The sequence below is a fragment of the Epinephelus fuscoguttatus genome, linkage group LG6, assembly GCF_011397635.1.
Source record: "Epinephelus fuscoguttatus linkage group LG6, E.fuscoguttatus.final_Chr_v1".
Lineage (NCBI taxonomy): Eukaryota > Metazoa > Chordata > Actinopteri > Perciformes > Serranidae > Epinephelus > Epinephelus fuscoguttatus.
Genome location: NC_064757.1, coordinates 44,198,415 through 44,217,718, shown reverse-complemented (window position 1 = coordinate 44,217,718; position 19,304 = coordinate 44,198,415). Strand labels below are relative to the sequence as shown.

Sequence of the window (19,304 nt, the reverse complement as noted above, 5' to 3'; positions counted from 1 at the left end):
ACGGGGAGAACATGCAGACTCCGCACAGAAGGGCTCTGGCTCCAGCAGGTTCGAACCTGGAACCCTCTTGCTGTGAGGCGACAGTGTTAACCACTGCACCACAGTGCTGCAAACAGTTTGGTGTGACTCCGGAGAGCCAAAACTATGAGCTAAAGAGGCTGGACGCTGTATATGGCCACAGTGGGTTCGGCACCACAAGTGGCTCTTTCTCATGATGGATCAACTGATTTGTTAATATCAAAAATCTGCACTCTGTAGAACTTTCTGAGCAGCATCAGATTCTGGGCCGGATTTAGTCGTGACATGCGTGTTTTTGTGATCTGGTTTCATCTAAGCTGCCGTCTGGATGCTCGGACAGTAAATTTAAACAGAGCTGTTGATGGAGACTTCTTGTACATGTCTGTCTACCTCTTTCACGTCCCATGTGACTGAACACAATCTGTTTACTTCCCATTCTGTCCTGTTTTATAGAACAGATTAAGATAAGAGGTGAGCTGAAGCTCCACTGATCCTTGAGAGGAAAGTGATTAAAGCTGAACTCTGTCATTTTGTCAGGACCAAACTGCTCAACGTTATTTTTCCCCGCTGACAGAAGAAGAAGGCGACCGGTAACAGACGCCGGCTGGTCGATAGCCAGCGGACTGCAGCCAGTCTTGTTTCAGCTCCGCTCTTTGTTCTGCTGGAGGACGGTCCTCGTGTCTGTCCTGGTGGATAAGTTGCTGTGACAGAGGAGCTTCAGAGGAGCTTTGATGTCGGTAGCTGTTGTGGTTTAGTAAATTTACAGACAGAATTACAGCAGGAACGTCCACCTTCGGGGCAGAGCACTTCAGTTCAGTCAGGGGCCTGTTTTGTTTTTCTTGCACTGCGAGAAAATTTACAAAATGAGAAATGGAAGCTCCGTCTGCTGAAAGTCGTTCCAGAAAGAATACTGCTGTTTACAAGTCTGAGAGAGGCCGCACGCACACATTTGGACAACGCTCTGCTTTCATGTGAATACTGAAGAATACTTCAACCTGTTTTATTACATTATAACATTGACTCACATCAGTCGTGTAAAGCGAAGATCTTACAGTTTCTCTCATCCTGGTTTTTATTTTTTGTTTGTACACATCAAACTTCAAAAAAATTATGGCTTATTGGACTTAAGTTGCTCACCATGAATATGTTTGGGCTTATCAGTGATTGTTATGAAGACCCTTAAACTTTGTGTAGAAAAAAAACTTTAGCGTGGAATTGAACTTTAGTAAAGTTTGTCATGTAAAATTGCATCTTTTTCTGGGAGGGTCTGGATACTGCTAGCATCACAAAACATCTGGTGGATCGATGATGCCGCCTCACTTGTATATTATTGATATTTTTACAACACATTCTCACTCCGACCTCGTCACATATCAAGGATGTTTGGTCATTGACTTTTCACGTCATCATATGACATGCAAGGTACCCTGAGTGCTTTGTGTGATGACGTTCTGGGATGCCGTGTCAACTTCAGCCTCCTCCAACAGTTAGGACAAAAGAACAGGGTTTGGCTTTACAATCATGGGAAATGAAAACCAGCCTCCCTGGTGAAAGTCGGTGGTTGTTGGACCTATCCACCACCTCACCTACTCTCCTGCCCCCTTAACTTACGTTGTTGTCCAGCTGCATTTCCCCCTGATGCTGCAGAGTGCTGTTAAACAATGACAATGACCAACCACGTATCACGCCAATGTGAAAGGACGTTTTTTTGTGTTTTTTTTATCAGCGTCTGACGCCAGTAGTCACTGACCAAGCGCCGCTATTTGCCGACTTTGAAGTGAGACTGGGTTGTTTTTACTGCACATTTTCTATTCTATATTCATGTTCTTGAGTGTTGCAGGACTTTGGCGTGTTCATACTCCTCTTAATATGTTTACTGTATTTTTTTATGTATGCACAAAAAAACAAAAACAAACTCCTTGTAAGTGAAAACCTACTCGGCAATACAACTGTCTCCACCATGCTGACCTGGAGAGTCCAAAATGAAGGAAGCTAATATTAGCAGTGATACAAAACCCTCACATACTCACTACTTCACATGCAAATTTATTTGCCGTGCCACTTGGCAATGAAGCACCAGACATATTAAAAAACAGACACATTTGTCAACGAGTGCAGGCCTCGCAAAATCGAGCAGACCTGGGCAGTTGATGAAATTTACAACATGTTGAAAAACAACGTGATAATCTTCCATAGCCTCTGCAATGCTCTGTGCACATTAGAAAGGCTTTTAGAGTAAAACGGGTTATTTTATTACGACACCAAAAGAAAAATCAATCCAAGTAACAAGTACTGCGTGTGTAGCCACAGAATGACACAGCTTCCGCCACTGTTGTCAAAATACTATTAAAAACCAATCTGGTCTCATTCTGAAATCGTCGAATACCACTGCTGACACAGATGAAAAAAACATTCTTTCATGTCAGCGTGATTTGTGGCGTCGAGGGGACATGCAGCCAGTCACGGCTGGACAACAACTTAAGTTAAGGAGGCGGAAGTGAGTAGGGTGGATGGGTCCAGCAACTACCGACTTTAACCTGTGAGGTCGTGCTTATTTCCCGTAAGATAGCAAAGCCAAACCCTGTTCGTCTATCCTGAACCCAACCACAGTGTTGGCCGTATGTAACCACCTGCGTTTGTTGTTGAAGGAAAAAATAAATCATATCTCAACGTGGAAAGTCCATGACCAAATGTTGCTATGTGACGGACAGTGGCCGCGGCAGCCCATTGTTACTGGAGGTGCTGGGGGGAGCTTGACTATTAATTGGAGGTGCTAAGGAGTTGTGGATATAGCCTACCAATAAAAGCACTCAGAGTCCAAATCAACAAAAAATCATGCACACTGTGGAATTAGAGGGACCACCAACAACACGTCTTTATTTTAATTTTGCTGGACTGCACAATCATGAGGCGACCCTGGATATAGCAGCACCTGAGAGAGAGAGAGAGAGAGAGAGAGCGCACATATTTTCACGGGCCATTGCCGGCAAAGGCATCGATGATTTTATCTGCGTCCAGATCTTTGGTCCTCGTGGTGTTAATGGCCAAGATTGCCAGGTTACTGTTGCACGTATGGCCACTGCCGTTCCTCAGGTATATCTTCAAACGCTGGTGGCAAGAGATGCTGCGCTCGGGCAGGACCTACCTAACGTACCATAAATAATGTATTATCGTGTGCCTGATAATACATTATTTATTGTACGTTCATTGATGATGCATTAGCCTTTTCATAGATAGCCTATTAATAATATGACCACCAGATAATGTCACACGATTGAACAAAAACAGTTTTATTCAGTGACAGTGAAAAAATGAAATTTTGTTTGAACATTTCTTGGGGGTGCTACGCCGGGGCGCCGAAAAGGGTGGAAAGGAGAAGGATTCTGGGGGCCCATGATTAAGAGGGGCCCAGAGAGGGCCCTAATAAAATCATAATACTGACCTAAAATAATATGACACTAAGTTATTAACGAATTTATAATTACAAATGTATTTCATTTACAATGTACTGGTAAGAATAACTTTATTTTTTTGGAAACATTAATGCCGCCCCTCTCTATTTACGTAAAATGGTTCAGTCTGACTGGATCAGCTGTAGTGTGCTGTAATTTGTCACAGACAGCAGGTAAGGAGGTGGAGACGGCAGTATGCCTCAAAAATTAAGTAGCCATAAACGGAAAGAAAGGAAGCTAAGAGAGGAGAAAGAAGCATAGGGTCGACAGTATGTCAACCAGCATATCAAAAAGCAAGGTGGGTTTGTTAGTGGTTCATGTGGTGGAAAGTTATGGAATATTAACTTTGTCCCTGGTCTATAAGCAGCTTATAGATTAATAAGTTAATATTCAGAAGAAGGTGATCATTTTAGTTAGGGATGAGCAAGCAAACAACTTTTTTGTTTGTTTATTATTTTGCTGAGCGAAAACTAATAACTTACAAATTATGGCAAAAGGTAGTTTCTTGCAACTCTAGAATTAAGATAAAAATATTCACAAACGAAAAAACACTTCTGGTCGCTGATAAGTAGTGTTTAACTTTTGATTTAACATTAAAAATTAAAATCCTCGGCGCACTGCAGCACAAGCAGACAGATGCGCGACTCAGAGCAGCATGTGTCACTGACACCAGACTCAGAGCGCAGCGGACCGGTGGAAAATGTCACCATCAGCATATTATCTTACATCAGTAAAATCTATATTATCTTTATTTTGAGTCACATTGTTGAAAGAATTTAGCTGTCTGTGTTCAAGCAGGATAATAGGTCTCCATTCATTGCATGCTGGGCTTTCTATTTCCTTTTCAGAGATGGTGTTGTGTTCAAGGTCCCCCCAAAAGACGGGTGAAAAAAAAAGGCCGAATATTTGATTTTTTTTTTTTTCACAATCGAATCCCGTGCCATCGAATGAAGCTTCGAAGCTTTGAATTTTTTGTGTCAGCCCTATAACGTACACTCTGCAGAGGCAGGTCCAGGATCCTCTTCAAGTTTGTCAGGGAGGAATGTGGAAGTGGAGGAAGAGATTGTTCTTTTTTCATAAATGTGTTTTTCAAAAATGCCATCAAAATGCATAGTTTTATGTAAAATAGCATCAAAAAATTTCAGCGGCCTCCCGGCCAGCTGTGTATACAGCCCAGCAAAAATTCTTTTCATGGGGCCCAAGATCCCTGGCGGCGCCCCTGGTGATATAAAAAAACATAGATAAGCTGTATGGTTGCATCAGGTGAGATATTCCTTCACTGTGTTAAACCCTTCCAGTTTTCATTTTATTCCGACATTAGATTTTGTTATCTTGGTTATTAAGCAGCACAGGTACGAGGGATTACTTCTGGACACACTGAAACTCCAAAAAGAGTTAGAAACAAATCTCTGCATGGCCAGTAAGTCACCATTTTTTTCCCACTGACACATAAATATAACACGTCTGGTTCCTACAAAAAGTCAACATTAACCAAGTGAGTAACTCATTAACACAGACTGTTGGTTTCTACTGTGTTTATATATTTAATTAGCAAGACCGTAGGTTAAATTGCTTCCAAATGACCATCGTTGAGTCCACACTGAGCTGCGATACAAAAAATGTGTCTCTCACCTTATCTAACTAACACCGCCTCCCTCCGTCCCTCCTCCTCCTCCTCCTCCTATCTATTTAACAGCATGTTAGTCTTGTTTCAGGGCTGCTAAGTCCAATACCTCAACACAGCTTTCTCTTTGAAGCCCCCCCCCCCAACACACACGCACACACACACACACACACACACACATTCATACACATTTAACTGCCCCTAACCCCCTCCATCTCAGACTAAAAGCTCCCTCTTCTCTCTTTCTATTGAAAGTGACAGTGACGCTGTTTTATCAGGCCTGTCTGTGCTGCTGTGTGTGTGTGTGTGTGTGTGTGTGTGTGTGTAAAAGTGTGTGTGAGATGGGAATACCCTCCCCAGACCACTTGATAGATTATTGACAGGTGGACTGTGTGTGTGTGTGTGTGTGTGTGTGTGTGTGTGTGTGTGTGTGTGTGTGTAATTTGTCGGTCAGGTTGTGAAGATCAGGGCAACAATTACAGCTTGCTGCTCCGCTGGGCCTCACACACACTTTATACTGTCACTGGATATTAGAGTTAACAGAGAGGTGTGTGTGTGTGTGTGTGTAAGTGTAGGTGTGTGTGGGTGTGGGTGTGTTGACAGATCTGAAGGTTGTGTCTGTGTGTGTCTTTGTGCTGTTTAAAGTCTCAAACAGTGTTGTGTTTTTTCGACCTTCCCTACAAGCTTAAACTAATCTCTGTCTCTTATTTGTCTTTTTGTGTTTCTCCTGAATGTGTGTGTGTGTGTGTGTTTCTGTATACGTGTGTGTGTCAGGTGCGAGCGTTGCGACCGCAGCTTCACACAGGCGACTCAGCTCAGCCGCCACCAGCGACTTCCCAACGAGTGTAAACCTGTGAATGAGAGCAGCGAGTCCATCGAGGTGGATTAACACCCAGACTGTTTACTGACCGAGACCACGTCCACACTAAGACTAAATATGAAAATGCATCTTTTTGTTTTGACTCTCCGTCCACACGAAGCCGCTGATTTCCTCAATGGATTTTTTTTTCCCATAGCAGATTAATCTGAAAAAGCCGACTTGATGTTTTACCAGGACGTCATATCAAAAGCAGCTTCAGCTGCAGCTGTAGTGACAGTGTGAGTGCTGCTGTCCGAGCATTCAGTCCACACCAACAAGAAACTACGGTGGCCCAGAGAGCTCAACACACTGCAACTCAAGAAAACACATGAAAATAGACAAGCAGATTATGAAAAGGTTTTCACCAGTTGGTTCGTGTTCTCACAGCAGCATTAAAAATGCCTTGTGTGAGAAAGCTGCTCTTGATTGGTCAGAATTTCCATGTGGGGAAAAATCAAACACTTGCAAGATAAATGTGACACTTTCTAATGTCCTGAACCTTCATTAATATAGGCCTGTATTTTATCTCCAAGTACACATCACACACTGAGCGAGCCGCCTGTTAATGACGCTGTGGGCTAATGGGCATGTAGCTACTTCCATGTTTCACATGATACGTCATGTTTGTAGTCGACCAATGAAGATGAGTTTACATATCACCTTGGGTTCGTCCTTCACCTTCTCAAAATGATCCCACACTTTGGATTTCCTGCCCGACATGTTATTAACTAGCCTGTGGAATAACCGCAGGTACCAGCCATGGAAATTAGGGGCCGTACACATGCTGCGTCTTTAACCACCTGGAAAACATGAGGTCGGGCGCTGGGTGCCACTCTTGTGCCTTTTCTGTGCCAGCTTTCAAGAGTGCGCCAGCAGGTTTTGTCTGAGAGCAGAGCTGATCTTCTTCCAGGAGCTGTTTATAAGTGTGTAGGCCGATCATCCGTGGGGCAGATGTAAAGCTCTGGGCAGCCCTGCACTAACATGATCAACCTTTTCGTGTTTATCAGACTGAATATTTACAGAAGAGGGAAAGATATCTGTCGGCTGTGATTGGGCCAACTAATGTTTCGACGACTTTTAGGGGGCAGCCCTATTCTGGACATAAGGGAAGAGGCTTGTTTAGTACAGAGCCCAGTAAATGTTGCAGTAAAAATGACCATTTCTGATTATGATTACAGTGTGCAGCCCTGTTTTATACTTTTAGTGTAGTTTCTGACAGCAGAAATAAAATGTGTAGATGAGAATGACTTATTTATGAAATGGTCTTTATTGTGTTGATGCTTGACAAACATTAGCTGTGAGCCACAGTTTTCTGACCAAAATATGAAGACAGAGATTCTTCTGTTTCCTGCTGTCCTGGTGTTTCAGTGTGGACGGAAGTCTTTAGGAAAACCACCTGAAAATGGAGCATTTTCACATTTAGCCGTCTCAGTGTGACCACAGTCTGACTGCTGACAGATGTGACTTTACTGACTGACTGACTTCTGCAGAGAAGAGACTCTGAAGCCACATTCATCCTGCTGGAGAGAATCCTGATTCAACCAAACCAAAGATCCTTTTATTTTCCCAGCAGAGAAGAAGAACTTCAAGACGAAATGGTTGGACTCACAAACTTAAAGTTTTTTGGACGAGGATATTTATTGGAGACTTTTTGGGGAATCCAGTCAGGTTTCCCTCCAAAGAAAACTCTTTCTTGAAACCGGGACAAAAACAATGAAATACCAAAAAAATGCAGACTGATTGGTCTGTCTGTAGCTTTACTTCTCGGTTTCTGTCTTTTTTTTTTTTTTTTCTTATTTGCAACAGCGATGCCAAAGGAGGGCGCGACCAAAGCAAACAGACTGAGAATGCACAACGAGCAACAACACGGACGTCTGAGGACGACGCTCCAGTTTTACATCACAAAATGAACAAATAAAATGACATGGAGTATGTATTGTAAAAAAAAAAAAAAAAAAAAAAACAAGAAAAAAATCCCAAAAGAAAGGACAAAACAAACATAAATTATATTTATCTTCTTGCTCATATCATGCTTCGGGCACTTTTGTTTTGAAATGTTGATTATTTAATTTTTGATGTTGTCAGATGTAGAGATGGCAGAGACAGGAGGGAAATACTGAAGAGATAATGGACGTGATTTCTTATAGAAATAATCCCACAGTTCATAAAGCGTTAAATATGAAGTTGACACAGCATGTGTTTAAAAATGTATTTGGGTTAAAGCCAGTTTGTTTGTTTGTTTTTTCATCTTGCAGTTTCAAACATTTCCAGGGTCAACATTTCTTACATTTCTTCTTTTTCGATAACAGGTAAAGATGACGTCTGATCATCTGAGGCACAAACACCATCAGTTCCAAAAAGGGCAAAAGTTTCTGGTTTTAAAAAAATACTTTCTCATCTCTCTCTCATGATTCGTGTTTGTCTCATAGAGTATATTTGCTATGCGATTCAAGTTTGAATCCATTCACAAGCAATCTCAGATGTGTAAATAGTCCTGTGTCATTACGATACACTTTGTATTTAAACGAGTGAGGGTAAAAGCACAGTTATTATAACATGAACACCAAAAAGGTTTTTGTGCCTGAGAGTTAAAAAAGCTTTAATGATAATAATCTGTAACTTCTCTTCCCAAAGACCAACAGAGTGTTGAACCTGCTGGATGTAAATCTACAGTCCAAACCAAAACTCAAAGAGATGTTTCACTGCAGGAAAAACTGCTTTTACTTTAATCACACAAACGTCTGTACGAGTTCTGGAGCAGCATCAGTCACTGACACTCAGGATCAGTCTATTTATTTTAGAGGTGGAAAATCTGCACAACTAGAACGTGTACAAGTTATGTGTAAATACTCGCTATAAAATGCGTTACATTTGGATGGAAACTCAACTTGTGTCTTATCTGCAGCGTTGATCTACTTCTGTGATTGGCTGCTTAGCTCCACAATCCAATCAGCATAAGTATCAGTTTGTCCTACAGAACCTCCACACCAACATGTTTCTTGTTTATTGGACTCTTTGACTATTTAACAATTTTCATACACTCTGTCTAATTTTGTGAACTTATTTCATTTGCAGTTCTGCCAATACTTTTAAACAGATGCAACTATCAGTCAGTATATAAAAGTCTGCAGATGAATTCTGAAGTTACAACCAGGAAAATGGAAGCAGTTCATAAAAATAAAAATAACCTATTGTTAACCTGTGTTTCCATGTCTTCCATACGTTTACGTGCACAGTGAAGTCGAGCTACGGTTATAGCTCAAGAGGGGAATCAATTTATTGAGCCAACTGTGTCCGACTCCTCTATGATAGGTGGAGATATGCCCCCTTTCAGCTTGTTAGTTGTAGACCTTTTTCCTGTTGACCTATTACGTCACAGACCAAACAATCACCATTCTGTATCTCCTCATCCGTCCAAAAAGTCACGGCTCTGGATGTAGATTTCTCCATGTTGTTACCGGCTTCTTCTTCTCTTACACATTTAATGCTATTGGACTTCCGGGTCAAAGCCCGGGGCGGAAACTGTGGAGCATGCTCAGAGCGCCTCGGCCAGTTTGGGTCTGACTGTATACATGCAGGAGGAATTCAACTCCCAATCGTGCAACTTTGAGAAATTCACTTCAGTAAGATTTCAGTCAGACAAACATGTTTACATGTATTTTAAAAGTCCAGTTTTAGTCGGACTGACACAATAAATCAATTTTCTCCGATGTCATGTAAACGTACTGAGTGACAAAGTAGTTTCATAATAAATTTTGCATAATAAAATATGTTCCTATATTTCAAATTTATCAGGTTTATCTCCATTTATAGTAAACCTCTTCAACTGTGTGATGTGAGAAGAAATCCTAAAGTCCGGGAGGTGTTGGCAGCTCTACAGGACAGAACAACTGCTCGTCAAACTCTTACAGACCTGTTCATGTTACCAAAAGTAAAAGCGGTTTGCACCTGACTGAGACATCTCTTTATTCAGAATGCAGATTGATCCAATGCTGTAAATATAGAAAAATACAAACTATGGGGATTTTTAAATGATGGATCAAAGGGAGGTGAAATTATTGGACTAAAACACAAAGGTGAATACGAACCAGAGCTCTGAGCAAATTCACTTTATGTTCACATCTGTCGGGATCCAAAATATGATTAGAGACTAAAAGTCCTTCAGCAGTCACTAGTTTGAAAGAAAAATAACCCAAATTACAAGAAAAGTAAGTAAGTAGTAATTAGTTTTTGGAAATGTAGCCATTCGCGGACTGAGGTAGAAGTACCCAAAGTAGCCTCAAGGAACTTGTTTTACAAAGTTTATTTTTAAATCCAATCTTCCTTTAAGACCCACCTTGGAAACAGGTCTCTAAATTTACATTCATCTGTTCTTCAGGTGACAATTTAAATCCCAAACAGAAATTGAATGTCAAGTTATCAATTGGAAATCTTGAACAAACAGTAATTGATTCGCAGCATTACTTTATCCACAATTGGTTGGAAATATAAAACGTTTTTCTGGAAGAAATCAGCGTCTCGGATCAGCTGAACACAAACTGAGTCTTGCTCTGACGTTCTGATGATGGATAATCATTTCCTCTGTAATATGACTGACAGAATCTGATGGAAAACCAAAACCAGTCATGCCAAACAGACTCTTATGGCTCCATTTTGACTTGATCTTGTTTGCATGATTTCTCTGATGCCCCCCCCCCCCCTTTTTTTAACGAATGACAAAATGAGATCAAAAACCAAAAAGATGTTGTTCCATAGGAAATAAAGCTGAAATCCAGTTTTGATTCTTATCCGTTATTCTCTCTGTGGTTTTCTTGCTCGACAGTGTTTGTCCACGACACCTTACAGATGATACATTGATCAACACATATTTTTCTTGTGAAACAGTTTCACTCTTCTCTAGAAATTAACAAAAACCTTTGATAAGAATATGACATTGACGAAAAAAATAAATACAAATACAAAGTGATACGTGCCTCAACTTTTCAAGTGATTTTTACCAGTTAAGACTGAAAACTACAACGAAGTCGCAGTTTTGATAATTAAGTCATAATATTATGGGATAAATTAGATTTTTCAAGAAAAACATTTGTAACGTTTCAAGTAAAAAGTTGTTAGATATTGGGACAAAAGTCATATGAGAATATACGTTATCTTTAAAAATTGATCAGATTACATGCCCATGTTTTAGCATTTCCTGACAGTCTATGGGCTCGACTGACTTTATTCTCATTTACTTATGACTTTATTCTTATGATGACAACTCCTCGTAATGTTACCTTTTTCTTGAGATAATCTGACTTCATTCTCATTAAATCATGACTTTAAACTCGTAAAATGTTTGTAATTATAACTTTATTGTCATATCAATGACTTTACTCTTGTAATTTTACAACTTATTTTCTAAAAGTATTTTGACTTTATTCTCATTAAATTATGACTTTATTCGTACAGTGTTAAAAAATTCTTAAAATTACAACTTTATTCTCATAATTATGTCCTTTTAAGATAACGTTTTTTTCTTAAAATATTCTGACTTTATTCTCATTATATTACAACTTCATTCTCCCAATATTACAATTTTTTTTTTTTAGAAATTTTGACTTAATTCTCATATTTACAACTTTACTATTGTAATGATTTTTTTGTCAAATTTACAATTTATTCTTTTTTATGTCTTTTTTTCTCTAAATTGCCTTTAATGCTTGTAATTATGACTTCTTTGTAGTAATATACTTTCTTCTCTTATTTACAACTTTATCCTTGTAAAATTAGGACTTTTTTCTGTGCTCAAAACCACAACATAATTCTCGTAATTATGTTTTTATTTTTATATACTATGACTTTATTCTTTAAATCTTTCCCCCCTCAGTGTGGTCCTAATAATCGTTGTAAAAAATGATTCAATGCAAAGGAAACTTAAAGATCAAGGCAGGCATTATTCTGTATTTTTTTAAACAATAATTACTTGTCAGCTGTTGCTTAACCATGACGGGTGCATTTAGAAAAGGGGGTGTGGCTTCAAATCTCCTGAAATTATCACTTAAATGTGTTTCGAGCTCAACCAGTAATTTATCTTTATATCAGCTGCCATACAGAAAGTTTAGTGACCGATCAACAGCTGCCTCTACTTTCTGCTCATAACACACACACACACACACACACACACACAGCCCCACCTTGACCTCAGCTCCAACAGTCTGCAAACACAAACTGGACTTTCCACTTTGCAGCCTGATTTCGGAGATTATTCCTGCGAGGATTCGACAAATTCACCAAAACAAACACAGTCCGAGTTTTTAAACATCAATCACAGCTGTTTTTTTTCACCGTGGGAACCGGATCCAAACCTCCAGGCCAAACAAATGATCACACAACCTAAAGGTTCATGCCTTTTTCTTTTTTTCTGTCCGACAAACGTGAATGAGTCCAGATTAGATTACATGTAATGAGATTATGGAAGTGGTAGTTTTAATTAGAAGCAGTTAGTGTGAAAGAACAAAAACAGATTGAGGGAAACTGCTGACTGAGAGCGAGGAGGAAAATCAGGGGTTATAACTGTTTTGAGTTTTATTTATTTGAACAAGTTAAAATTGAAAAAAGACATAGAGACAATATCTGATTCTTAACCTCCACCTAAATAATAAAAAACATCTTCACAATGTGATAGTTATACTTGGATTGTGTAACAAATAAAACACTTGGAAACAGCAAAAGAAAAAATAAATAATTGTTGATCATAGTTGTAGAAAAACAGGACTGACGTGACTGCAGGGACGCTGAGTGTAATCAGGTTAGAAATAATGGAACTGAAGAAGGTTTCTGTAAACAAACAATAGCTTGATGACATTTTAGGGAAAAGTTACTTTGGCATAATGTGCCTATTGTGAAAAATCTAAAGTCAAATATCAGTAAAAACGTCCTCAGTGTCTAAAGTGCAAATAGACATTGTGAAGAAATCCCTTGTAGAGTGTTTAAAGTGATGAAAGTCCACCAAATTAGATACAAATAAAACTATGAAAACTGATCTTTTTTTAGCCACTTGAAGGCAGTAGAAATAAGCTCCGACCTTTGACATACAAGTTGATATGCTGACTTTGTTAGCAAATCAGTAACAGAGCAGCACGATAACTCATTAGGAGACTTTAGACCCTTTAACACTTCCTGTTGAAGGTGGGATTTATACTGTTTTTTCTAATATTGTACATCATGTTAAATGAACCTTTACTGATTGCCTGAGGGAGTATTTGGTTGTTGCAGCAGCAGGTTGGAAATAATTACAGACAAATTAAGTAAAAAAAAAAAATACTACAATAATAATAGAATAAAAGCAAGACTGCAAAAGAACATTTGGAGACAGAAATTAAAAGCTTTCTAATCTAAATGACAAGGTCCGGTGACAGTGGTATGAGTCAGTTGAATTTAAGAAGTTACCTGTAACTACAGCTGTCAGATAAAAGAAAAAAAAAACAAATATTTTTCCTACTGAAATGTGACACAAGAAAAGTAGAAATTCTCCCAAAATAGAAATCAAGTAAAGAAGGCAAACCTTTAAACTGAGGTCAGAGTATTTTTATCAACTGTGACAGCGACAAGAGAGAAAAGAATATTATACAGAAACAGGACGTTAGTAATAACAGTGTTAGTCAGGTATCAGTGAAGTTCATTGGCTTTACCGCAGAGTGTGTGTGTGTGTGTGTTTAATGGTTGTAATGGTTTGCTTTTGGGTGGAATTTCCTGTCGGGGGAAAATATTAAGCAGACGAGAGGTCGCACTTTCAAAACCAATTAGACATGAAGCCACTGAGGTTTTTTTTTAGTTTTAATTGGAAACATGTTGGAAAGTTTCACTGTGAGAAAATCTGTCTGCTGGTAACCACGTGTGTGTGTGTGTGTGTGTGTGTGTGTGTGTGTGTGTGTGTGTGTGTGTTAGGCCTGATTGTTGATAATGTGACTCAACATGTTTGTTTATGTGTGATTTTTTTTTTTGGTCTGTATTTTGTTGTGTTTTTCATCATTCCCCAGGTGAATATGTCTCAGAGACATCTCGCAGCCCTGTGGTGTGTATGTGTGTTTGTAGAGGTGGTGTAGGCTTACAGTATGTGGTAATATCTGCAGTTCCACAACAACTGAGGAAGAAAATCATGTGATATGATGAAAAGCTCCACAACTGGAGCTAAAAGGACCCTGAGGTGAGATTTGTTTTGCTGCTGTACTTTAAACCTGTTTCCTGAAAACAGGTTTGTTTTGTTTTTATTTCAGAAATCTAAACTTGATGGATCTGTCTTCTTCTGTCTTCACATGTGAGTATAAAAGTGAGTTTTGTTTATTCTGTAATCTGTGTGTGTGCATACTTGTACAACTACCTTTATGGGCACCGATTGGAATTTTAGACCATCAGAGTGAGGACATTTTGGAATGTGAGGACATTTTGGCCAATCACCTTTGGACAGACCTTCAAAGGCCTGTTTGAGGGTTCAGACTCAATTTTAAAAGGGATAGTTCAGGATGTTTGATGTGGGGCTGTGTGAGATATTTATCTATAGTCAGTGTATTACATACAGTAGATGGTAGTTGGCATGCTCCCTGTTTCAGGAGCAGACTGGTGAGTCTTAAAATGTGGTCTGTTGTGTTATTGGGAGCCAGAATAGAAGGAGTCATGGCTCAAAACCAGCCGCCACTGCCCCTCAACAAAAATATTTCCTGTTGTAGGGATGAATAAGGTTATGTGTATTAAGGGTTATCATGTCCACCTCATCAGAAACTGGGGAGGGATTAAGAGGAATATTGGATTTCTCTGGAACGCTAACTTTTTAGCACATTAGCTAATGTTAGCTTCGTTAGCTTCCATAGCAAAACAAACTGGAGGTGACATCATCCATCCACTGAGTGAGAGCATACGGGTCGGCCAGTCTGGTCCCGTTGGTCAGTGTTTACTTATTCAAGTAACGCTGGTGGTTCCGGAGAGTGAATGACCTGACATGGTGCGTTGGTAAATTCAGTCTGACGCTCTGTCACTCTGAGAGTGCGGAATTTACGAACAGTCGAGTTTGTGCCACAGCGCACTTGGCACTCAGTTTCAGGTTAGAATTAGGTTCAGATTATTCAGATTAGTGTAAGTGGTTATGGAATGCAGTTCATCAATTAGTGTCCTCACAAGTATCGAAATACATGGGTGTGTGTGTGTGTGTGTGTGTGTGTGTGTGTGCGCGCTTGCAGGATTCAGTTATCAGTCAAACTAAGTTTTGCAGGAATTTCAGATAAAAACACTCAGCTGATAAGATTTTAAAGGAGGATTTCACTTTACACATTTATTCTGCTGCTCTCTCTTCTCCTCTCTATCTTCCTCTCCTCTCCACCCTCCTCCTCCTCCTCTCAGCAGATGGATGAGTTGGGAACATCTGCTCACCGTCAGCGCTGAGGGCCCACATGTCAACACACACACATGCAGCACTGTGTGTGTTGTTGTACATGTGATAAGACGTGTCATCTGTCTACAGCTGACCTGCCACTGCTTCACTTTTATTATTTTATCTTCTCTGGTTTTTTTTCAAGGATGTTTTCAAATTTATTTTATGTGTGTTTGTTTAAAATTTTAATTATTTCATTTTTTGAGTACCAAAACATTGTTACAGAATAAACTATTAAAATGTACATAGAGTAGTTAAGTCATAATATATACCATGTGAAAAAAATGCATTAAAAAGTCATAGTATAGTAGACCATACAAATTTCAATTGAAAAAAATAATAGTATAGTATGTCGAACAAAATGCCAAAAAAAAAACACGCCATAGTAAGGTATTTTAAAACAATTCCAAAAAAAGGCCATAGTACAGAATGTAAAAAAAAAATGTCATAACATAGTATGTAAAAAAAATCACTATGTCAAAAAAAGAAATGCACAAAAAAGTCATAGTACAGTATGTCTTCCAAATAAAAAAAAAATTGTATAGAATGTTAAAAACTGCAAAAACCCATAAAAAAAAGGCACAGTGTAGTATGTCTTCAAATATCATGAAAAAAATGTCATTGTATGGCATGTCGTCAAAAACAAACAAAAAACCCATCAATGTATATTGTCAAAGAATGCAAAAAAGAGTCAAACTATAGTATGTCAAAAAAGTACAAGAAAAAGTGTCATAGTATAGCATGTCATCAAAAAACATGTAAAAAAAATCACAGTATAGCATGTCGTAGGAAATCATGAAAAATCGTCATAGTATAGCATGTCGTAGGAAATCATGAAAAATCGTCATAGTATAGCATGTCGTCTGAAATCATGAAAAAAAGTCATAGTATAGCATGTCGTATGAAATCATGAAAAATCGTCATAGTACAGCATGTCGTACGAAATCGTGAAAAAAGTCATAGTATAGCATGTCGTATGAAATCATGAAAAAAGTCACAGTATAGCATGTCGGCTGAAATCATGGAAAAAAAAGTCGTAGTATAGCATGTCGTCCAAAATAATGAAAAAAAGTCATAGTATAGCATGTCGTACGAAATCACGAAAAAGTCATAGTATAGCATGTCATACAAAATGATGAAAAAAAGTCTTAGTATAGCATGTCGTGCGAAATCATGAAAAAAGTCATAGTATAGCATGTCGTCCAAAATCATGAAAAAAGTCATAGTATAGCGTGTCGTACGAAATCATGAAAAATCGTCCTAGTATAGCATGTCGTGCGAAATCATGAAAAAAGTCATAGTATAACGTGTCGTATGAAATCGTGAAAAAAGTCATAGTATAGCATGTCGTATGAAATCATGAAAAAAGTCACAGTATAGCATGTCGGCTGAAATCATGGAAAAAAAATTCGTAGTATAGCATGTCGTCAAAAACAAACAAAAAACCCATCAATGTATATTGTCAAAGAATGCAAAAAAGAGTCAAACTATAGTATGTCAAAAAAGTACAAGAAAAAGTGTCATAGTATAGCATGTCATCAAAAAACATGTAAAAAAAATCACAGTATAGCATGTCGTAGGAAATCATGAAAAATCGTCATAGTATAGCATGTCATCTGAAATCATGAAAAAAAGTCATAGTATAGCATGTCGTATGAAATCATGAAAAATCGTCATAGTACAGCATGTCAGCTGAAATCATGGAAAAAAAAGTCGTAGTATAGCATGTCGTCCAAAATCGTGAAAAAAAGTCATAGTATAGCATGTCGTACGAAATCACGAAAAAGTCATAGTATAGCATGTCATACAAAATGATGAAAAAAAGTCTTAGTATAGCATGTCGTGCGAAATCATGAAAAAAGTCATAGTATAGCATGTCGTACAAAATCATGAAAAAAGTCATAGTATAGCGTGTCGTACGAAATCATGAAAAATCGTCCTAGTATAGCATGTCGTGCGAAATCATGAAAAAAGTCATAGTATAACGTGTCGTATGAAATCATGAAAAAAGTCAAATTATAGCATGTCGTACGAAATCACAAAAAAGTCATAGTATAGCATGTCGTACAAAATGATGAAAAAAAGTCTTAGTATAGCATGTCGTGCGAAATCATGAAAAAAGTCATAGTATAGCGTGTCGTACGAAATCATGAAAAATCGTCCTAGTATAGCATGTCGTGCGAAATCATGAAAAAAGTCATAGTATAACATGTCGTCTGAAATAACGAAAAAAGTCATAGTATAGCATGTCGTACAACATGATGAAAAAAAGTCATAGTATAGGATGTCATACGAAATCATGAAAAAAAAGTCATAGTATAGTATGTCGTACGAAATCATGAAAAAAAGTCATAGTATAGCATGTCGTACGAAATCATGAAAAAAAGTCATAGTATAGCATGTCGTCCGAAATCGTGAAAAAAAAGTCACAGTATAGTATGTCGTCCAAAATCATGAAAAAAGTCGTAGTATCGCATGTCGTGCGACATCATGAAAAAAAAGCCATAGTATAGCATGTCGACCGAAATCATGAAAAATCGTCATGGTATAGCATGTCGTCCAAAATCATGAAAAAAAGTCATAGTATAGCATGTCGACTGAAATCATGAAAAAACATCATAGTATAACATGTCGTATGAAATCATGAAAAAAGTCATAGTATAGCATATCATACAACATGATGAAAAAAAGTCATAGTATAGCATGTCGTATGAAATCATGAAAAAAAGTCATAGTATAGTATGTCGTACGAAATCGTGAAAAAAGTCAAAGTATAGTATGTCGTATGAAATCATGAAAAAAGTCAAATTATAGCATGTCGTACGAAATCACGAAAAAGTCATAGTATAGCATGTCGTACAAAATGATGAAAAAAAGTCTTAGTATAGCATGTCGTGCGAAATCATGAACAAAGTCATAGTATAGCGTGTCGTACGAAATCATGAAAAATCGTCCTAGTATAGCATGTCGTGCGAAATCATGAAAAAAGTCATAGAATAACATGTCGTCCGAAATAACGAAAAAAGTCATAGTATAGCATGTCGTACAACATGATGAAAAAAAGTCATAGTATAGGATGTCATACAAAATCATGAAAAAAAGTCATAGTATAGTATGTCGTACGAAATCATGAAAAAAAGTCATAGTATAGCATGTCGTATGAAATCATGAAAAATCGTCATAGTACAGCATGTCGTACGAAATCGTGAAAAAAGTCATAGTATAGCATGTCGTATGAAATCATGAAAAAAGTCACAGTATAGCATGTCGGCTGAAATCATGGAAAAAAAAGTCGTAGTATAGCATGTCGTCCAAAATAATGAAAAAAAGTCATAGTATAGCATGTCGTACGAAATCACGAAAAAGTCATAGTATAGCATGTCATACAAAATGATGAAAAAAAGTCTTAGTATAGCATGTCGTGCGAAATCATGAAAAAAGTCATAGTATAGCATGTCGTCCAAAATCATGAAAAAAGTCATAGTATAGCGTGTCGTACGAAATCATGAAAAATCGTCCTAGTATAGCATGTCGTGCGAAATCATGAAAAAAGTCATAGTATAATGTGTCGTATGAAATCATGAAAAAAGTCAAATTATAGCATGTCGTACGAAATCACAAAAAAGTCATAGTATAGCATGTCGTACAAAATGATGAAAAAAAGTCTTAGTATAGCATGTCGTGCGAAATCATGAAAAAAGTCATAGTATAGCGTGTCGTACGAAATCATGAAAAATCGTCCTAGTATAGCATGTCGTGCGAAATCATGAAAAAAGTCATAGTATAACATGTCGTCTGAAATAACGAAAAAAGTCATAGTATAGCATGTCGTACAACATGATGAAAAAAAGTCATAGTATAGGATGTCATACGAAATCATGAAAAAAAAGTCATAGTATAGTATGTCATACGCAATCATGAAAAAAAGTCATAGTATAGCATGTC

The 19,304-nt window shown here is 38.0% G+C and overlaps 1 protein-coding gene across 2 annotated transcripts in view; it reads left to right on the top strand.

Moving 5' to 3' along the window:
- prdm6 (PR domain containing 6) overlaps positions 1–9,151 on the top strand; it is a 158,980-nt gene extending 149,829 nt beyond the window's left edge. For both annotated transcript variants that reach the window (XM_049579643.1, XM_049579644.1), the window contains exon 9: positions 5,869–9,151. In XM_049579643.1, the coding sequence (XP_049435600.1) occupies positions 5,869–5,983 (115 nt within the window). In that variant the 3' untranslated portion in view covers positions 5,984–9,151. The remainder of the gene's footprint in view (positions 1–5,868) is intronic.
- Positions 9,152–19,304: the final 10,153 nt, after the last annotated feature.